The 16,177-nt window shown below is 49.4% G+C and overlaps 1 protein-coding gene across 5 annotated transcripts in view; it reads left to right on the forward strand.

The window, feature by feature from the left end:
* Window positions 1-16,177, forward strand: part of NFATC2 (nuclear factor of activated T cells 2) — a 142,809-nt gene that overhangs the window by 25,450 nt on the left and 101,182 nt on the right. For 3 of the 5 annotated variants that reach the window (XM_036244330.1, XM_036244329.1, XM_036244328.1), the window contains exons 2-3: window positions 6,301-7,312; window positions 11,827-11,998. In XM_036244330.1, coding sequence (XP_036100223.1) covers window positions 6,301-7,312; window positions 11,827-11,998 — 1,184 coding nt within the window. The remainder of the gene's footprint in view (window positions 1-6,300; window positions 7,313-11,826; window positions 11,999-16,177) is intronic. The other 2 variants (XM_036244331.1, XM_036244333.1) reach the window with 1 other exon arrangement.

Raw genomic sequence — 16,177 nt, forward strand, 5'->3', positions numbered from 1 at the left:
TTGGTGCCTCCAACAGGGTGGGCCTCCGCGGCCTGCAGGCCCTGATGAGGTGCCGGGCTGCAGGGCACAGAGCCCGGCTGTCAGCTGGGGGCCGTTCTGCCTCGCAGGAGACATTTGGCAATGCCTGGAGCTGTTTTTTGGTTGTCACGACCTAGGGGTGGGGGTGCTACTGGCTTCCAGTTGGTAGAGACAGGGATGCTCCTAACACCCTCCAGCCCCCACAACTAAGAACTGTCTGCTGCAAATGTCAATAGTTCTGAGGTTGAGCACCCCTGGCCTGGTGGTTGAGGGTGTTCTCAGGTCTGCCTGAGTTCACGCTGTGAGACTTCAGGCAAGTTCATTCAGCTCTCTGTGTCTGTGTCTCCATCTGTAAAAGGGGAGTCAATGGTGCCTACCTCCTAGCCTGTCGTGAGGATTAGATGATTCACTATACTTAGTTTCTCAAATGGTTAGCTGCTTTTGCTATTATTATGATTGTTGTTATTGTTAACTCCTGTCTGCCTTCAAAAAGCTCAGTCTAGTGGGGAGACAGACAAGTGAGTCTATAATTGATAGACTTCACTAAAATCTAGATGACTCTAGGCTCTAGAAACATGGAGGAATTGCTGGCTGATCCAGCCTGGGAATCAGCGAGGGCCTTCAGGAGGAGGTGGCGTAGGTGGAATCTTGATGGACAAATAGTGATTTGCGAGGCTAAGTGAGGAGGGGTATGGAAGGGAGTTCTGGGCAAGGGGAACAGCATGTGCAAAGGTGTGGAGGCACAGAGGACCTCGAGCAGCAACCTTTAATCCCCCATCAGTTTCCACTTTCTTCCTCTTTGAGTACGGATGCCTCCAGTGGGGGGCAGGGACCTCCCATGGCAGGTCAGATGGTTTCTCCTTCTCCTTGAACTAGTCAGAAGGAGTGGAGTCTTAGTTACATGCTATTGTGTCTTTGTTTTTGTTAATCCTCACCTGAGGATATTTTCCCATTGATTTTTAGACAGAATAGAAGGGAGGGAGGGGAGAGAGAGACACATCAACTGGCTGCCTCCCGCACGACCCCGAGGGGCCAGGGATTGAACCTGCAACCCAGGTACGTGCCCTTGACCAGGAATTGAACCCGGAACCCTTCAGTCCAAGGGCTGATGCTCCAACCTCTGAGCCAAACCGGTCAGGGCACTACTGTGTCTTTAACGCCTTTCTCTCGGACACTTGCCATTCCCTCCTCCCACCCCCAGCTGTCTGGGGTCTCAGAAATGTCCTGCATCTTGATTGTGGGGGTGGTTACAGGGTGCATAACATTTGGCAAAACTCATCAGACTGCACTCCAGATCTGTCGGTAGAAGCCATACCTCAGTGAAATGAAAGGGCCACCGTGGGGGAAAGAAGGGCCTCTTACTGGAGCCCTGGTGGGCCACGCTGTTGCGCTTGAATTTGGTAACTTTTATTTATTTATTTATTTATTTATTTATTTATTTATTTATATTTATTTATTTAATTTATTTTTTTTTAATTTTCACTCGAGGACATTGTTCCTTTTTTTGTTCAGATAGAGTGGGAGGAGAGAGAGGAAGAGAGAGAGAGAGGGAAACATTGACGTGAAAGGGACACATCGAGTGGCTGCCACCCGCACGACCCAACCAGGGCCGGGGAAAAACTGCAACCGAGGTACGCGCCCTTAGTGGGACCCGAACCCGGGTCTCTCTGGACCGCAGGCCAACGCTCTAACCGCTGAGCCAAACCGGCCAGGGTGTAACTTTTATTTTTATTGTACTTTTACCCTCCCTTCTATTTATGGAGGTGACACTGATTTTCCATTTGTGGTAGTGGTGTCAAGTTTCCCCTTTAAATAAAAATAAAGTAGTATGCAAATGGATTGAAATAGAAATATCAGGTAAATACTATTGACCGGGGGTACCTTATGGCTATATCAGAGATCGAGTGGTCAGAAAAGCACGGTTTGGGGCACGTTTCTGAGGAAGTTTGGTGGCTGAGATGAGACTAACTTCGCCCAGTGCGGTGTGGGCAGCGTGGGCACTGGGCAGAGCTGTCTGCGGGGCTGGCATCCTGGCCACGTACATGTTTCAGGGATGAGCCATGTGTCTGTGAGACAGGTCAGAGATCTCGAGGACTGCGGGTGACGTGACTGTAAATTACCTCCATTTCCCTGCTTGCTGTTCAACTTCCCAAATCTTGGGGAAGGAAAAGAAGAGAAAGAGAAAGTGCTGCCCGGATGAACCGAAGCGGATGCAAAGCAGCCGCTGCCTGTGCAGGGCGGCCGGGGAGCCAGCGGTGTGCCCCGTGGCCGGCTGGGACCTCACGCAGCCCTGCCCTGCCCGGGGTTTCTGATAAGATGTAGGTCAGTTTTTCTGATAAGGCCGGAATTTCTGCTAAGAGACCTTTTGTGTTTTGTTTTGCTGGTTCGCAGGCTGGTGGATTATCAGGACGTTGTTACGGATTTGACTTTAATCTCTCTGTAGATGAAAAGTCTGCGCTCTGTTACCTGCCAGGAAGGCGCGCGTGTGTGCACACAAACATACAAGTTCAGGTTTATGTTGACCTGCAGCTTCATAAGAACCCCAGACCCTACAGATTCTAGCTAGAAACGTTGGAGGGTTTCACAGGCAGACGCAGCCGGGGGACTGGTCCCGGTCAGCGCCATCCTGTCATAAGTGAGAAGGTTGAGACGTGCAGTGGGTTGGGTGGGGGACTTCTCCAAGGTCACACAGCTGGTTAGTGGCAGAGTAGGACTAGCTCTCAATTTCCTGCTTCCTGAACCAGGGTGTCATGACTGTGCATCATGTTATGTCACCACCACCTTAAAAATAAAATAGAAACATGTTTCTTTGGGGAACTGTTTCTTTTCTCAAGGTAAAACAGGAATCAGTCACCTTTCTGCCAGACCGCGGCTGCCTAATTACTTAGTTCCCCTCCCTGGAGGAAGTTGGCGTTTCCTGTACTTCTAGCAGCAGTGTGTTTGCGTGTGTGCACGTGTGCACGCGTGTGTGCGTATGTGCACGTGTGTGCATGCAAGTGTGCAGACTGGATGCATTTTGCTTTTCTCTTTTAACTCTGTATCTTGTGGTCGCTCCATTTTCATGGAGAGAAAACTTCTTCATCCCTTTTTATTTTATTTTATTTATTTTTTAATCCTCACCCAAGGACATGTTTAGGGAGAGGATGGGGGGTGGAGAGAGAGAGAGAAAGAGAAAGAAACATCGATCGGTTGCCTCCTGTGTGCACGCTGACTGGGAATGGAACCCGTAACCTTTTCGTGTACAGGACGATGCTCCAACCAACTGAGCCACCTGGGCATGGCTTCATCCCTTTCTCTAGCTGTACCGTATCCCACTGTGTGAACGAACCCGAACTGAACCCATCCCAGGTGATAGGGATTGGGTTGCTTCTAGTCCTTTGGGATTACGGACAGGGCAGCTCTAACTTACCTATCCACACTTCATTTTGCACATAGGAGACACTCTCTGTAGAATGAATTTCTAAAAGTGACACTGTTTGCTTCCAGGGATGTGTGTTCGGGATTTTCATAGATATTACCGAATTTCCTTCTTCGAGGTTATGTTTTTCTACCTGTCGGCATGGATAGTAGCATCTTTAAGTAGTAGTTTAAATATTCACATAGACTTTTCTGAACCCCCTTTGTATTTACTCATTCACCCAATGAACAAATAGTTTTTTGAGGGCTTTTTTTGTGGCAGGTCCTGTCTACGTGTTAGGAATACAGTGAAGAGGGAGAGAGTCCTCGTGAAATTGGCTGATTGGTGGGGGTGGGGCTGGAGATTGGGGGAGAGGCCAACAATAAACAAATAACTCCAGAATTACTTAACTGAAATTGTGAGAAGTGCGTGTAACAGAACAGGGAAGTATGAGTGGGGTCTGATCTGGTCAAAGAGGTCAGAAAGCCTTTCCAAGTGCAGGATGGAGGGAATAAGTGGCTTTAGTTATGTAGAGAAAGGGCCTGGGTTTGGGTGAGGAGGAGCAGCTGAGGTAGAGGGAACAGCAAGTGCAAAGGTCCTGAGGCAGAAAGGAGCTCATTGCTTTCTATGAACAGAAAGCCAGCTAGTTTGGCTGGAATACAGTGAGAGAGGTGAGGCTAGAGGGACAGGCAGGGCCCGGCCAGGCTGGCCTCCTTGAAGCTATTTAACTTCCCCCTAAAAGTTGTAGGAAGCCATTTCTGGGCTCTCAGCTGGGGTGGGGGCAACATTTGGACACTATAAGATCAGCGTGGCTGAACCAGACAGCACGTACTCTAGGGTGGCCCAGAAAGGGCACTGAAGAGTTTGAGCATCACCTGTGCAGCCCCCCTGCTTCACAGGACAGGCCAGTCACATAGCTTTAGGGAGGGGTTCCGTTTCTGTCTGGCAGGCCCTTGGACATGATTCTTTTCCTTATTTGCTCAGTCACCCCACAAATGGTATGCATGGCCTACAAGCGCCTGTGCTAAGTACTTGGCAAAAAATGCTGAACAGCGAGAGACACGCTTCCAACCCCAGTGGAGTGTAGACTCTAGCGCAGAGTCACAGACTTCTACGGAGGGCCAGACAGTAGATATTTTAGGCTTCGTGGACCGTAAAGCAGCCACCAACTCTGCCGTTGTGCAAAAGCAAGCCAGAGACCATACGCAAACAAATAGGAGTGACTGTGTTCCAACAAAACTTTATTTATAAGCACAATCCGTGGGCCGGAGTTGGCCCAGGGGCTGTAGTTTGCCTGCCCTTGATCTCCTGGGATGGAATTCCCTAAATAGATGAATATTGGATAGGATGTGAGCTGGTAACTGCTGTCAATGGAGAAAAGATGCCAAGGAAAGGGGATGGAGAAAGGCCTTAGGCTGAGGATGGAGACTGTCTTTTCGAGAGGCCAGTCTACAGAGGTGTCGACTGAGCAGGCAGGTAAAGGAATTAAGGGAGCAGCCACGTGAAGCCCTCGGGGGGAACGTTCCCAGGCAGAGGGAGACACACTCAAGAACTCCTTGAAGACAAGAGCCAGGTGTCAGCCGGGGAGAAGCCGGAGCGGTGAGACAGCCGGGGCCCGGGGACAAGGGTCAGGGACAGCCTTCAAAGTGGGGTTCACAAATGGGCGCTTCAAAAGACTGCCGTGTGGAGAGCAGACATGCAGGGCGAGGGTGGAAACGGGGCGGCCGGGGAAGAGGCAACCACGGCGGTCCGGGTGGCAGAGGACGGTGGCCGGGGCCCGCGCGGTAGTAGTGGAGAGGGGGCGACATGTGGATTTGGTGTGTAATGAACAGCAGAGCGGTCGGGGTTTACTGAGGGCTCGGGTGCAAGGGCGTGACAGAGAGGAGTCACAGCTGACTGGAGGGGCCTCTGTTGAGCTGGGGGACTGGGGGGATGGGCGAGGGGTGGCGGGAATGGACATCTAGTTCCCTCACGGGTTCTACTGTCCAGCCACGGGCTAGATGGCCACCAGGAAAGAAAAGATTAGGGCCTTCTCCATCTACTGTTCTCACAGTTTGGGAGACTCTGGCGCCAGGGGCTCGCCTTTTGGGGGCCAAGTGGTTTGGCTGTGGGATTCCTAGTCCTGCTAATTCGGTGGCTTAGGGTGAATCTCTTCCCCTCCCAGGGCCTCAGTTCCCTCATCTGTAAAATGGCACGAGGTGAGGCAGGAGTCAGGAGTCCTGGTTCTGAACTAAGCTGTGTCTTACACGCGGGCATGGACAGTGGGGGTTTGACCCCAGAGCTCCATGGCCTCCTGGCCCTGCAGCCTCCCTCTGCATCCTGATCTGTGTCGGACTTGTCGAGCGGTGAGGGGGCCTAGATCCGAGTTTCCCAATCGGTGGGCCGCGGCCCACGGTGGGACAGGGAACCTGTTGCATGGGCTGTGGCCAGCACATAAACAAAGGAACCCCAGACAGGAGGGGAGATGAGTGTATCACATGTGGCGGGGTAAGTATTGTTTTGTGAAGCCTTTGTTCCAGTGGGGAGTGAACGCCATGGGGTGAACGAGGTTGTGAAAGAAAGGGCCCCGTGGAGACAAAGGTTGGGGAGTCGTCAATGCAGCTGGTCACCCAGGCCTCCGGCTGATGCCCCGGGCTTGGCCGAGCTGTGCCTGGTGCGGCTGCCCTCAAACCTTCTGCTTTGAGCTCGCTGGCCGAGGAATCGGGGGTGAAGAGGCCTCCCTTTCCTTCTGGCGAGGGAAAGAGGTTGCAGCCTGGGGTTTGGTGTGGTGGGGATTTAAAAAGTAAGCAAACAGCAGGAGACGAACCCAAACTGTGATTGCTCTGCGTTCGGAGTTCTGTTTTAGAGGCTTAAAAAGACCCCTCCCTCCCCCCTTCTCTTTCCAGAAGAGCCGAATGCACATAAGGTCTCCAGCTCTCATCCTGGACTTGCATACTCTGATGATGTCCTGGACTATGGCCTCAAGCCATACAGCCCCCTGGCCAGTCTCTCTGGCGAGCCCCCCGGCCGGTTCGGAGAGCCGGATAGGGTAGGGCCGCAGGACTTTCTGAGCCCGGCCAAGCCAGCGGGGGCCTCCGGCCTGAGCCCTCGGATCGAGATCACTCCATCCCACGAACTGATGCAGGCAGGGGGGGCCCTCCGCATGAGAGACACTGGCCTCCTGGGGGAGCAGGCGCCCCTGGCGGGGGTGGCCGCCAGCCCGAGGTTCACCCTGCCCGTGCCCGGCTTCGAGGGCTACCGCGAGCCGCTTTGCTTGAGCCCCGCTAGCAGCGGCTCCTCTGCCAGCTTCATTTCCGACACCTTCTCCCCCTACACCTCGCCCTGCGTCTCGCCCAATAACGGCGGGCCCGACGACCTGTGTCCCCAGTTTCAAAACATCCCTGCTCATTATTCCCCCAGAACCTCGCCAATAATGTCACCTCGAACCAGCCTCGCTGAGGACAGCTGCCTGGGCCGCCACTCGCCCGTGCCCCGTCCGGCCTCCCGCTCCTCGTCGCCTGGTGCCAAGCGGAGGCATTCGTGTGCTGGGGCCTTGGTTGCCCCGTTGCCCGGAGCCTCACCCCAGCACTCCCGCAGCCCCTCGCCGCAGCCCCAGGACGACGGCGCCCCCGCTGGGTACCCCCCAACGGCTGGCTCTGCTGTCCTCATGGATGCCCTGAACAGCCTCACCCCGGACTCACCTTGTGGGATCCCCCCCAAGATGTGGAAGACCAGCCCTGACCCGTCGCCGGTGTCTGCCGCCCAGCCCAAGACCAGCCTGCCCCGCCACATCTACCCCGCCATGGAGTTCCTGGGGCCCTGCGAACAGGAGGAGCGGAGGAACTCGGCCCCCGAGTCCATCTTGCTGATGCCCCCGACTTGGCCCAAGCCGCTGGTGCCTGCTATTCCCATCTGCAGGTGAGCCGGGCTGTGACAACCAATGGTCCCATGATTTAGTGTTAAGAGACGGTTTGCTGGCTATGAGTGTGGGGCTCAGAGTTGGCTAGACTGCATTTAAATCCCAGCTCTCCCTGTGCTGGCCGGGAGGCCCTGAGAAGGGAGTTAAATTCTGAACGGCAGTGTCCCCCTCTGTAAAATGGGTAGAGGTGTACATGACTCACTGGGTGGTGGCGATCAGGGTGTCATCATAGGCTGCCTGCGTTCGCTCATGTGGCACTTGGATCATCATTGCTTCACTCAACAAGTATTTATGAAACACCTGCTATGTGCCAGGCACTGTACAGGTGTTGGAGAGACGGTGGTGAACAGAAGGGGCAGACCTGTTTGCCGTCAAGGGGCTGGCATTCTCTAAGCTCAAAGCGAGTCTTCATGCATGCACTTTGCTGTCTTCTTATAAGAGGAATGGATGTTTTTTGACATCTGCTATGTGTCACAGGTCTGCAGTCAATGATAGGGCAGCCCCAAAAAATGTGTGAGCCATAATCCTCAAGGAGCTTAAAAATCCTGGCAAGCTGAAGAGTTGTAGATAGCAGCCTATAGGCTTTGGGCTCTCTCAGGACTGCATTTCAGCCCTGGCTCTGCCATTTACCAGCCACGTCATCATGGGCCATCCTCCTCGGGCCCGTGAGACATCACTCATCATGCGGGATCATCTTTCTCATTATGCATCTTTTCATGCCAGGCCCAGGGCAGACATCGCTAATCAATCAGGATGCTCATTTTACTGAGCACTTGTTTGAGGCCAGGCCCAGGGCAGACATCGCTAGTCAATCAGGACTCTCATTTTACTGAGCACTTGTTTGAGGCCATGCCCGGGGCAGACATCGCTAGTCAATCAGGACTCTCATTTTACTGAGCACTTGTTTGAGGCCATGTCCGGGGCAGACATCGCTAGTCAATCAGGACTCTCATTTTACTGAGCACTTGTTTGAGGCCATGCCCGGGGCAGACATCGCTAGTCAATCAGGACTCTCATTTTACTGAGCACTTGTTTGAGGCCATGTCCGGGGCAGACATCGCTAGTCAATCAGGACTCTCATTTTACTGAGCACTTGTTTGAGGCCATGCCCGGGGCAGACATCACTAGTCAATCAGGACCTCCTTTCTCACTGAGCACCTTCCTGAACCTTGGTTCCTCCTGTGAGATGAGGATAATAATAGCCCCTATCTTGTGTTTGTTTCAAGGATTAGGTGAGATGATATACATCAGACTCTTGGCATGGAACCCGAACAAAGTAAGAGCTCAAAAGTGGTGTCATAGGGGAATCTTTTTCTTATAGACGACAGCGCTTTGGTCGCTTCCTCATTGACAAGCCTTGTGTTAGGAGACAGGTCCCGGGAGCCTCGGGGTCCTGATAATGACAGAAATAATCACCAGTGTTTACGGATTCTTGTGCCAGGCACAATCCTAAGTACTGTCTATGTATTATTTCATTTAATTCTCCCATGAACCTGGTTTGGCATTATTGTTATTTTGATGAGAAGAAAAATGAGACACACAGTGGTTAGGAGCAGATATTATTCTACCTGTTTATTAGATGAAGCATCTGAAGCCTTATGCTATTGTCCTTACCGCAGTGGTTTTCAAAGTGTCGTTTGATTTTAGCTCATGGAAACCCCCCTCTCTTTCCCCCCCCACCTCTCTCTCAAATAAAAGGTTGAATACCAAAATAGATAATGGTAGAGAGAGTTTTGATTGATGTGGGGTTGAGAGTAGCCAAGGGTCCCGTCCGCTGGGCCTGGCGTAACCCCACACCAGGCCAAGTGGACCAGACAAAGCTTCCAGCCCGACATTTCCTCCAAAGCAGCTTCGGAAAACACTACAGCCGTAGTCGCCAACCCGTGTCCCTCAAGGAAGGGAGCTTCTGGGGGTAGCAGAGGTAAATCACTGCCACGGTACAGAGGCTGCTCCCAGCTGGGGACAGGACGGGCAGAGATTTCTAAGGCCAAGAGCCGTCTTAGGAAATGCCGATCAAGACCACCCCTGGCCCAGGTCGAGAAACCGGGGCTCGGAGAGGTGACGTGGGGTGCCCGTGATCACACGGCTAGTTAATGACCAAGTGGGAAGGTAGGGACCAGGGTTTCTGACTCCTTGTTCTTTCTGCTACAGGTCAATCCTCAAAGCATGGCTTATGTAGTAATTGGGACTGGGGAGGAACATGAGTGTGAAATACGGTTGTAATGCATTTATCTGAGATTATTGTTTATGTTTATGGGCTCCGTCCCTCTCCATTCGGTGGCTTGATCCGAGAGGTTCTGATGTGTGGGAATCCTTTGCTCCCCACCCAGCGGCAGTCTGGGCCAGCCAATGAGGCACCTGCAGGAATTTTCTACCAGATTGAGAGCATGGGGCATTCAGGAAGCCTCACAATAGTCTCTCTCTCCAGATGTGTGGCCAACGCAGCAGAGGGCTGGAGTTCCAATGCAAGATTGCAGACTGACCTCAGGGGTCTGATTCTTAGTGTTGTATTTCAGTTGTCAAAGTCTCATTCCAGAACAAACAAAATTAGATGTTGACACTTAGGGCTATTCCACAGAATCTTCTACTCACTAAATTATTTTGCTACTTCAAGAGAGACAGGGGTGAAGTGATTTTTTTTCTGAGCCTTATTTTGCAAATATAAACATGTTTTTAACTTGCATAGATGATGAGAGTAAGAGTATTTAGCCCCTGTGGCACCTTGGCTGTAGGCAGAAGCCTGAAGGCATGTTGGCATGGTAACTGAGGTAGAAATAAAGGCATTTGGGGCACCCGAAGACTTCAGGGTAAGAGAGCTTCAGAGAGCAGTGTGGTGGGAAGGAAGGAATGGGAGTTGGCTTGCATAGTGAAGACATAATTTTAATTGGATCGTAAGTTCAAGTAGGACAGTCGCACTGCTGGAGTTTATGGGGTGCCGTCCCCTTCCAGGCTCCCCTTGACATCCCTGTAATAGAGAAGGGATGGAATTAGCTCCATTGCAACTGCTTAACTAAGTCAAGTGGATACTGTCAGCTTCTAGCAGCTCTGGGCTTAGTAGGAAACAGTAGCCTGATCGGACGGATGATTTCTGCCGAATGTGAAAAATAAGGACATGGTGACACAAATCCACGCATTTGCAACTTCAAAGCTACTGTTATTATACAGAGGGTCTTTGGAATGAAACTGCTTATTTACTCATCCATCCATCTATGCATCCACCCCCCCACCCACTGAATAGTCACTGAGAACCTATCAAATGTCGGCATTGTTCTAGAGTTATTCCATCAATGAGAGAATTTCTTGGACCTATTTTAAATAAATTAGGAAGGGAAAGAGGCAGTACAGAGATGTGGATGGAGCACTGGACTGGGAGTCCAGAGACATCGTTGGAGCCTTCACCGTGTCTTGCTCTGTGACTTTGGGAAAATGTCTTTATGTTCCCTGAGGCTCTGAAGGAATGGATAGTCTAGATAGATGGTCAAGACCTCAGTCCACTGTTAGATGACATAATTCTAACAACCTATCAAGTGCCTGTTGTGTGTACTGAAATTGATTGAGAGTCTATTATAAAATGCAACCTAGTGACATGGCCTCAAAGATCTTACAGCCTCAGATGTATAGCCAATATTGTAACTAACTCAGATCATCTATAGGACATAGCTATTTATTTGAAATATATAATATATATAGGAAAATTATAGCTAATAATCTTGGAGCACTTACTGTGCTAAGCTCTTTTATATATAAATCTCAGTATCTCCCTTTCACAGTTGTGGAAACTCAGGCCTTGGGTGTGTAACTCTAGTCATGCCCTTGACCTTTACTCTCATTTAATATGAAGGAGACTGAGTGGTTTGGCTCATGCATACCAAAAGCAGGCACCTCTCTCTTGTTGGGTACTTCACATGATAAATAATAACTGTGACTAGACACGTCCTCTTTCTAAAATATACTTTTAATTGAGATCATCATCCATAGAAATAAGAACAGAAACAACTCTCAGATGCCGTCTAAGCCATTTGTTGTGTGGTGATAGGATGCTCCAGATAAGAAGGTGAGGTTACTTGCCTAAGGCCACATGGCAAGTTTGTGGGGTCCCTGTCCTTCATGTTAGTCTTCCTATTCCACACTCCTCTGGAAAACGAAAACATCCTTGCTAAGGATTCATTTTTTTTTTTTTTTAAGAGATGGGAGGTGATACTCTTCAAAATTCTCAGAGAAAAAGTTTTGACAGTTAGAAACATGCTAGGACTAACCTACAATGAAGTTAGCTTCATGAATTGAGATATCATTCACACTGTCTTCAAGATGGATGAGAAAGCAAAGCAAAAGGTCCCCATCTTGTGAAGAGCCCGACCTATCATGTCTGAGAAATATGTGCCTCCCAACAGCCAGCATTTTATTCATATTCCCGCTGGACATGATTTTCAGAAAAGGGGCCATTTATGTTTATTGTACAGGTCGACTGATTCTGACGTATTGTACACACGGCTGATTCTGTTTCTTCCTTCAGTATCCCAGTGACTGCGTCCCTCCCTCCACTCGAATGGCCACTCTCCCACCAGTCTGGTTCCTATGAGCTGCGGATTGAGGTGCAGCCCAAGCCACATCACCGGGCCCACTATGAGACAGAAGGCAGCCGAGGGGCCGTCAAAGCTCCAACTGGTGGCCACCCTGTGGTTCAGGTATGGACTTTACTTCTTGTCATTTGTGTTCTTCATCTGTTACTAGGTGACTTGGTTCTGCTAAGCCCCTGGCTGTTTCTTGTTACGTTGAGGCGTGTGACTCACCTCTTCCCCCTCTGAGGGATGGGGCACTTAAGATGGAATTAGTGTCTGAAGCTAATCAGCTACCAAGGAGCTGGAGAAGAGCGTCGTCTGGAGCTGGATGAGGATAGAAATGAGATGCTTGAGCTGCAGCTTCCCTCCTCTTTCCTGTTGAGAAACGGCTGGAGTTTTGGAGACATTTGTGTATTGACAGGTTTCTGAGGCCATCATTTCATGTTTAAATTTTAGAGGAGAGTCTGTAGAGGAGAATCAATATACTGCTGTAAAATACAGGAACGTAGGAACAAATTAAAACTACACATGGTCAGACTTCTTAAAATAGCTGTTATTAAAGATTTGATATATTTTCTGTAGGCTTTTTTCTATTCACAAACATGGCAATGTCTATTACTGTACATTGATATACTTGATGTTATTGTAGTTTGTACTCTGATTTTTTTTTTTTTTTAACTTTACGTTATACCAGGAGCATTTCCTTCTGTTTTTTTCTTAATAGTTATCTTTTATGTCTGTGGCTTTTAATTCAACCTCAGATCTTTTTTTTCCCCCTCAAAATAAGTAGCAAAGTGTTCTTTCTTCTCCAAAATAGAGCTGAAAAATGCTTAATCATATAGTCTGGTTAACCAGCAACTGCTGACTAGTGCCCACCAACCAACTCAATCAGACCTTCAAATACATTTGAATTAGTTTAACTTTTTTTGGTGTGTATTTGCCTTAAAGTATAAGTATTATATGATAAGAATTCTGCGATGAGAATCTAATGCAGCATATACACCAGAACTCTCTAGAGCAGTTGTTAAAAATACACATTCTTGAGGAGTATCCCCTGAAACTATTTAATTAGAAGCTGTATGATATGAGTAGAATTCAGATAACCAACAAACCCCAAACTCCAGAATCTTCACAGGCGCTTTGGCTGTGTACACTTGGTTAAGGACTTTTATGATAATATTAGGAACTTGTAAATGTGGGCAGCTGCTTTTTCTAAATCTGACATCACAGCCATCTTGGGATGAGTTTCTCTTCATTGCTCCCTTTCCTTGACCACGAGTCACATTTTCCTCTTTCTTTGCATGTCTAGTAATTGTTGACTGTATTCTGACACTGTGATGATAATATATACCAGACATGATGGAGACTCTGGATTTAGTTATCTTCTTCTAAAACAGTGGTTCTCAACCTGTGGGTGGCGACCCCTTTGGGGGTCGAACGACCCTTTCACAGTGGTCGCCTAAGACAGAACAGGAGTGAAATTACAGTTATGAAGTAGCAACGAAAATAATTTTATGGTTGGGAGTCCCTACAACATGAGGAACCGTATAAAAGGGTCGCGGCATTAGGAAGGTCGAGAACCACTGCTCCAGAGGGTTATCTGTTTTAGGACGGGAACCTCCTGGCTCGGACGGTGGCATTAGTCTGTGTGTGGGAGTGAAACCCTTTGGTAGTAATGGAGAAACTCATTCCAAACAGATTAGGAAGAGGGAGATTATTTGAGGAGGCTGCTGGGGCATTGCATAAAACCGGGCCAGTACATTCAACTTGGGAAGAACCCGGACCTGGGAAGTCACTGTCCATGTCTTACTTCTTTGCTCAATCCGTTCTGTCAACAAGTAGATTCATTCTGCAAGCATTTGTGTGGCACCTACTTTTGGTCATATACTGTACTTGATACTGAAACACAGGGAAGAATAAAACAGAAGTTAGGATCTCTTTCATCACGGAGCTCTTGTTCCAGGGGGAAAGAGTCATCGACTAATCACACAAATGGTAAAATGACAAATTGTGGCAAGCGGCATAAGGGAAAAGCCACTGTAGATGGGAAGAACATTTGTTAAGATTTCCCTGAGGAAGAGACTAGAGCTGAGGATTCATAGGGGAACAGCATGTGCAAATGCCCGGAGGCAGAAGGAACCACATCAAAGGACATTAAGGTCAATGTAATGACTGCGAGGGGCTAGAGGGAGAAAGTGGAGAGAGGCCGAACGGGGCGGAGCATGCAGGGCCTGCATAGCCACGGGGAAGAGTTGGACTTTTAACCTGAGATAAAATCAGGAAAGAAACACGATCTGATTTAGGCTGTGATAAGACCCCACTCTGATTGCTTCTTTGGAGGGTAGTAGCTGAGATACGCAGACAGAAGAGGCTCTCTCCTTTTCGGGCTTCTTCATGCTCTGATTACTCAACAGATGTTTGTTGGGCACTATTATGTCCCAGGTGTGGTTCTAGATTCTAGGACAGGGTATGAACATATCAGCCAGAAATCCCCACCCTCATGAGCTTACAGTTTAGCAAGATGGTAATGATGGTTAACACTCAGTGAGCTGTATGTGTTAACTTATTTAATCTTCCAAAGAGCTCCACGGAGCAGGTTACAGTGAGGTCAAGGAGATGGCAAGGATCTCACTCAAAGTCATCGTTATTGCGTGGTGGGCGTTGGACTTGGACCCTGCTGTCTGGTTCTCCGTGGTGCACCACTTGCCTGGTCTCTGCAGACTCGCTCTCCCTGCCCCCTCACTGGCCAGGCAGAGGAAGCTGGCGGGAGGTTGCCCACACCTCCAGCCTGTGCATTTCATCTGCTCTCCCGATGCCAGCCCCTCGCCCGCTCGCTGGAGCCCACATTCTGATTCTCCGGGAAATTCTAATGGGCCCTGCTCGGGGAGGGCGCCACCCACTAATCCAGTTGGCGTGGCCGTGGAGGTCGGGCCACGTGCGGTGCAAGGCTCTGCTCGCTGTCATCGGGGTGGGCCCTGGAAGTTCCCGAGGAAAGAACGGCCGCTGAGCTGGTCCCAGATGCTGCTATCCAGCACCTGAAGTTCCCACGCCTCCTTCAGCAGCCCCCAGGGGTCCGTTCTTACTCTTGCTCGTAACTTTGAAGACTCACCGTCTGACTCAAAAGTGTGTAGCGGTATCTTCAAAAGACACAAAGCGAAGTATCTTTTTCACTTGAATGGTGTGCATGCTCTTCAAAATGAAATGTACTAACCCCTGATTTTTAGCGTAGGTAGGCAGTCTTGTTTTTTTTTTTAAACTTCGAAAAATGAAGGAAAGAGGGACCTTACGAAGACAGGTGCTCTTAACCTTTCAGTAGGTGCGAAAACCCCTTTCGAAATCTGGAGGGTGCCCTTTTGTTCCCAGAAGAGCCACGAAGCCGTTTGTACCTTGCTAGAATCTTCTGCTGGTTTCTCTCTTGATCTCTCTCTCTCTTTATCTCACCATCTGTTTCTATTTTTGTAGCTGCTCCTTTCCCTCTCAATTATCGGTCCCCACCCTTCTCTTTCCTATTTGCCACACTGTAAAACTTAATCTTTTTTTGCATGCCTGGTGGTTTTATGCTCCTTTATGTGAAAATAAAACGAGTGGAAGACCATTTCATTCTCTTCCTTTAAATATAAATTTTAAAATCTTAAGCATATGCCCCGTTCAGCTGTTTTTTGTGTTTTTTTTTTTTTTTTTCTTTTTCCCCTGTCCTGAATGTTACTTGATCTTGGAAGAAAGTTTGTTCCAAACCTTAAATGCTCTTCAGATCTCATGACTCATTCATTTGGCGAATGTTTTGCTGAGGACCTACTGTGTGCCAGGCACTGTGCTAGGTGCCGATAGTATAATGATGGGTGAGATGGACACAGTCCCTGCCCCGATGGAGCTCAGGGGCACTGAAGGTGCAAAGCAGACCAGGACGGTTTGATGTGACAATTGCTGAGGTGTCGGAGGGTTAGGGAAGCCGGACAAGGGCACTCTAGAATGACATCTGGATTCTTAGGTAAGACGTAAGGGCTGATTAGGAGCTCATCTGTTGGATTCACAACTTGGGGGTAACTCCTTCAGCAAAACCATGTCAAGAGAGCACTTGGAAGACCTGTGTTAGAGGGAGGGTCTTGCTGAGGAGGTGACTTGCCCACTGGGACTTGGAGCATGTGATGGAGCCAGCAAAGAAAAGAATGATGCCCTTCCTCTCTCTGTCTTGCTGTCTCTTTTGGTGGTGGTAGGAGAGTGTTCTATGCACAGAGCACGTGCAAAGGTCCTGAGGCAGGGAAGAACTTGGTGTATCTGAAGAGCTGAAGGAGGGCCAGTGTCCCT

The sequence above is a fragment of the Molossus molossus genome, unplaced genomic scaffold (genome assembly GCF_014108415.1).
Source record: "Molossus molossus isolate mMolMol1 unplaced genomic scaffold, mMolMol1.p scaffold_m16_p_6, whole genome shotgun sequence".
NCBI lineage: Eukaryota > Metazoa > Chordata > Mammalia > Chiroptera > Molossidae > Molossus > Molossus molossus.